The 3,576-nt window shown below is 46.1% G+C and overlaps 1 protein-coding gene across 1 annotated transcript in view; it reads left to right on the forward strand.

The window, feature by feature from the left end:
- Positions 1 to 3,555, forward strand: part of SARC_03223 (hypothetical protein) — a gene marked incomplete at both ends in the record, with an annotated part of 8,896 nt that extends 5,341 nt beyond the window's left edge. Inside the window, 5 exons of the mRNA XM_014302977.1 lie at positions 352 to 615; positions 1,126 to 1,251; positions 1,518 to 1,674; positions 2,543 to 2,720; positions 3,333 to 3,555. Of these exons, the coding sequence (XP_014158452.1) occupies positions 352 to 615; positions 1,126 to 1,251; positions 1,518 to 1,674; positions 2,543 to 2,720; positions 3,333 to 3,555 (948 nt within the window). The remainder of the gene's footprint in view (positions 1 to 351; positions 616 to 1,125; positions 1,252 to 1,517; positions 1,675 to 2,542; positions 2,721 to 3,332) is intronic.
- Positions 3,556 to 3,576: the final 21 nt, after the last annotated feature.

Genomic DNA, 3,576 nt, shown 5'->3' on the forward strand with positions numbered 1-3,576 from the left:
ACACAGACACACACGCACACACACACACACACACATATATATATATATATACATGTTAACGCTACATGGTGTAGGAATAGTCACCTATTCAAACTACCAGGTCATCGTTTTGCACATAGTAAATAAATGTTTAGTGGATTGCGTATATTCAACAAATGGTGTTAGAAGTCTTACTTCTGAAGTTATAGCGTTTGCAAACATGCACGTATCTCTCAGTTGTGTTTAAGACTATACGTTTTTCACCACCAACCCATATCCTTCTTCTGCTAGCCGCATTGAGCTCGCACGTTCCAGAAGCATCTCCCTGTACTTGTACTAATAATGGCACCGCATTCTATTTACCATGTACAGGAATACCCCTGGATCATCACATGCTCAGACGACCAGGCAATCCGCATCTGGAACTGGCAGTCGCGCTCATGTATAGCCACCTTAACAGGACACAACCACTACGTAATGTGTGCACAATTCCATCCCAAGGAGGATCTGGTGGTGTCTGCGTCTCTGGACCAGACTGTGCGTGTGTGGGATATCTCTGGTTTGCGTAAAAAGACTTTCCCTGGTATGGGCGGGCCTCCCCCTATGCCCACGCGCGATCAGCAAAGGTATTGGCTTGTATACGTTTGTGCAACGGTCAGTAGTATTTGCTATTGTGTGTTTAATTCTATCATGTGACTGGTGACTGGTCATCTCTTTGCCCACGCGGGGCTATCAATGGTATAAGCTTGTATTTGTGCGTGCAGCCAAGGAGAGTTTCTTGTAGTATATGTGTGTGTGCCGAATTCAATAGTGTCGTAGTCTGTTTTGTGCTGCAAGCCGATTACCGTTGTATCTATGCCATCTTTCTGGTCGAGCTCATGACTGAGTGACCTGAGCAAAACGTTTGTGGTATCGCTTGTTCATGCAGCTAGTTTACCAGTGGTTCTACGTAACTATTGTTCCCTGGTAGTTTTTGCCACATATGCTCCATTCGCACAGACACAATCTTTTTATGCCGAGAATCAAACCTCTCATCCAAAACACACCACAACCCCACTTTCGTTTACTAACTGGTGACCCCAAATCCGCATTTCGCATCCCAATTCCAATTTAATCAGAAATCGAGGTAACGGACAAAACCCAGAGCTCTTTGGCCAATCCGATGCCATTGTCAAACACGTGCTCGAGGGCCACGACCGTGGTGTCAACTGGTGCGCATTCCACCCCACTCTGCCACTCATTGTGTCCTGTGCCGACGACAGACACGTCAAGGTACAGCGTTGGTCTCCTGTCTGTGTCTGTATTGCCATACGTTACCGTGTACGAGTATCCCGTGTGTATATATTCGTTCGCTAGGAGTGTAGATGTCTCGTCTGTATTCTCATGTCACTAGCCCTGCTCCATGTTGTTTGCATGCGCTAGGGCTGTACTCGGATAGGATAAGCATGTCATACAACAAACATCACCGTGGTGTGTTGGTTTGCATTCACACATACACACATGTTTCTCAAACTCGCTTCTGTTCGTTGACGTGACAGCTGTGGCGCATGAATGAGACCCGGGCGTGGGAAGTAGACACATGCCGAGGCCACTTCAACAACGTCAGTTGCTGTCTGTTCCACCCGCGCGAGGATCTCATCCTGAGTAATTCCGAAGACAAGTCGATCCGTGTATGGGACATGACCAAACGCACAGGTGAGGCGAGTACTCTCGATACGTGTGCTTTAGATAGAGGGAAGTGAAGAAGGGTGCTTGTGTATCTGTACTCAAGAGTGTAGGTTAGAAGTCGTATGTTTATGTATACATAGCCTGTGCTATATATATGACATATACATTGTTTGTTGTATATCCACATATGCTTATGTATATAAGATATATAGCTGTATTTGTATGACCGTCCGGCCGGTTGCCACGTTGCGATGGTATATATATAACGTCTCACAGTATATCGTTCTATTTATTTCAAGCTTTGCAAAATCACGCACAGTTATTGTATAGAGCATGTAGCTCTATTTGCAAGTCAGTGCGGCCGTTTGCCAGGCTGCGGTCATATACACAATAACACCTAACGGTTTGTGGCTATATTACATTCTACCGTCTATTGTCTTACATAGGATTGTATTTATGAAGTCTGCAGCTCTATCCGAATGGTTGTGTGGACGTATACAGATAGCATCTCACGGTTTGTGTGTTGACCTGGGTTCAAGCTCTACGAACTTCTGCGCGTTTAGTAATTCTGCACTGATAGTAGTCTGCTGTGCATTTGTCACAGACATCCACTGTTAGCTGACCACAGTCATTTTGCGCAAGACGTGGAGGTATAGTTACAATAAGCGAACGGGGTCTCCAGACAGACAAGGATATTGCTTGCCGGTTACCACCCTCTCATCCACACGTGACTTCTACACACCACACAACATCACACACACATATATATATATATATTCATCACACACACACACACACACGCGCGCGCGTACCCATCAACACGCACACAAACGCAGTGAACCAATGCATATCGCCGCTGACACACACATACTCACACACACGCACACACACGCAGGTGTACAGACATACCGTCGTGAGAACGACCGTTTCTGGGTGCTTGTGGCTCATCCGGAGAGTAATGTGTTTGCAGCTGGTCACGACACGGGCATGGTGGTGTTCAAGCTGCAGCGAGAGCGTCCCGCTATTGCGGTGCACGAGCACAGCTTGTTCTACATTAAAGACCGCTACCTGAGGTAAGTAGATGCTGACGGGGTTGTGCATAGTCATATATAGATGGGTATGCGATATATATATAATACATGTATTATTTGTATATGACGACCAGTTCTATATTCTACCTGAAGTATGGAGATGTAGTTGAAGTTGTGTATATTTACACGTGGATATGTGTACGATGTATTATGGTGAAGCGTATTGTATGTATGCATGTGGTGGGTGTGTACGATGTATCATCGTGAAGCGTATGATAGGTATGCATGGGATGGGTGTGTACGATGTATCATGGTGAAACGTACGATATGTATGTGGTGGGTGTGTACGATGTATCATGGTGAAGCGTATGATATGTATGCCTGTGGTTGGTCTGAAGCTGCAGCGGGCCACTTTCACAGTTTGTATCGCAATGTTTCATCCTGAGTTGAAGTGCTCACACTCACTTTCCGCTTCATGAATTCGGGTCTGTTTGTACCGTCACAAAGCTCGATACACACGACCATATCTGGGTGAGAGCCACTTCGAACAGGCACGCTTCCAGCTTGATCACGAGTCCAAGTATACGTATGCCTTCTATTCTCACACACGCATCTGCTCTCCGGTTTCTGTCATACCTCCTACCTCTATCTCAGGGCGTTCAACTTTAAGAACAACAATGACGTGCCCCTGATGACCATCAAACGCCCTGGACCGCTTATCCCCATGCTCACCATGCACTTTAATCCCGCTGAAACCGCTATTCTATTGACTAACGGCGCCGAAGGAGGCGTGTACGAGCTGTATAATATCCCCAAGGTATGGGGCTTTGTTGGAATATACTTGTGCACGCGTATGTGGATGGGATGCGGATTCTGACAGATGTATTCGTACACAATT

Source organism: Sphaeroforma arctica (genome assembly GCF_001186125.1).
Source record: "Sphaeroforma arctica JP610 unplaced genomic scaffold supercont1.160, whole genome shotgun sequence".
NCBI lineage: Eukaryota > Ichthyosporea > Ichthyophonida > Sphaeroforma > Sphaeroforma arctica.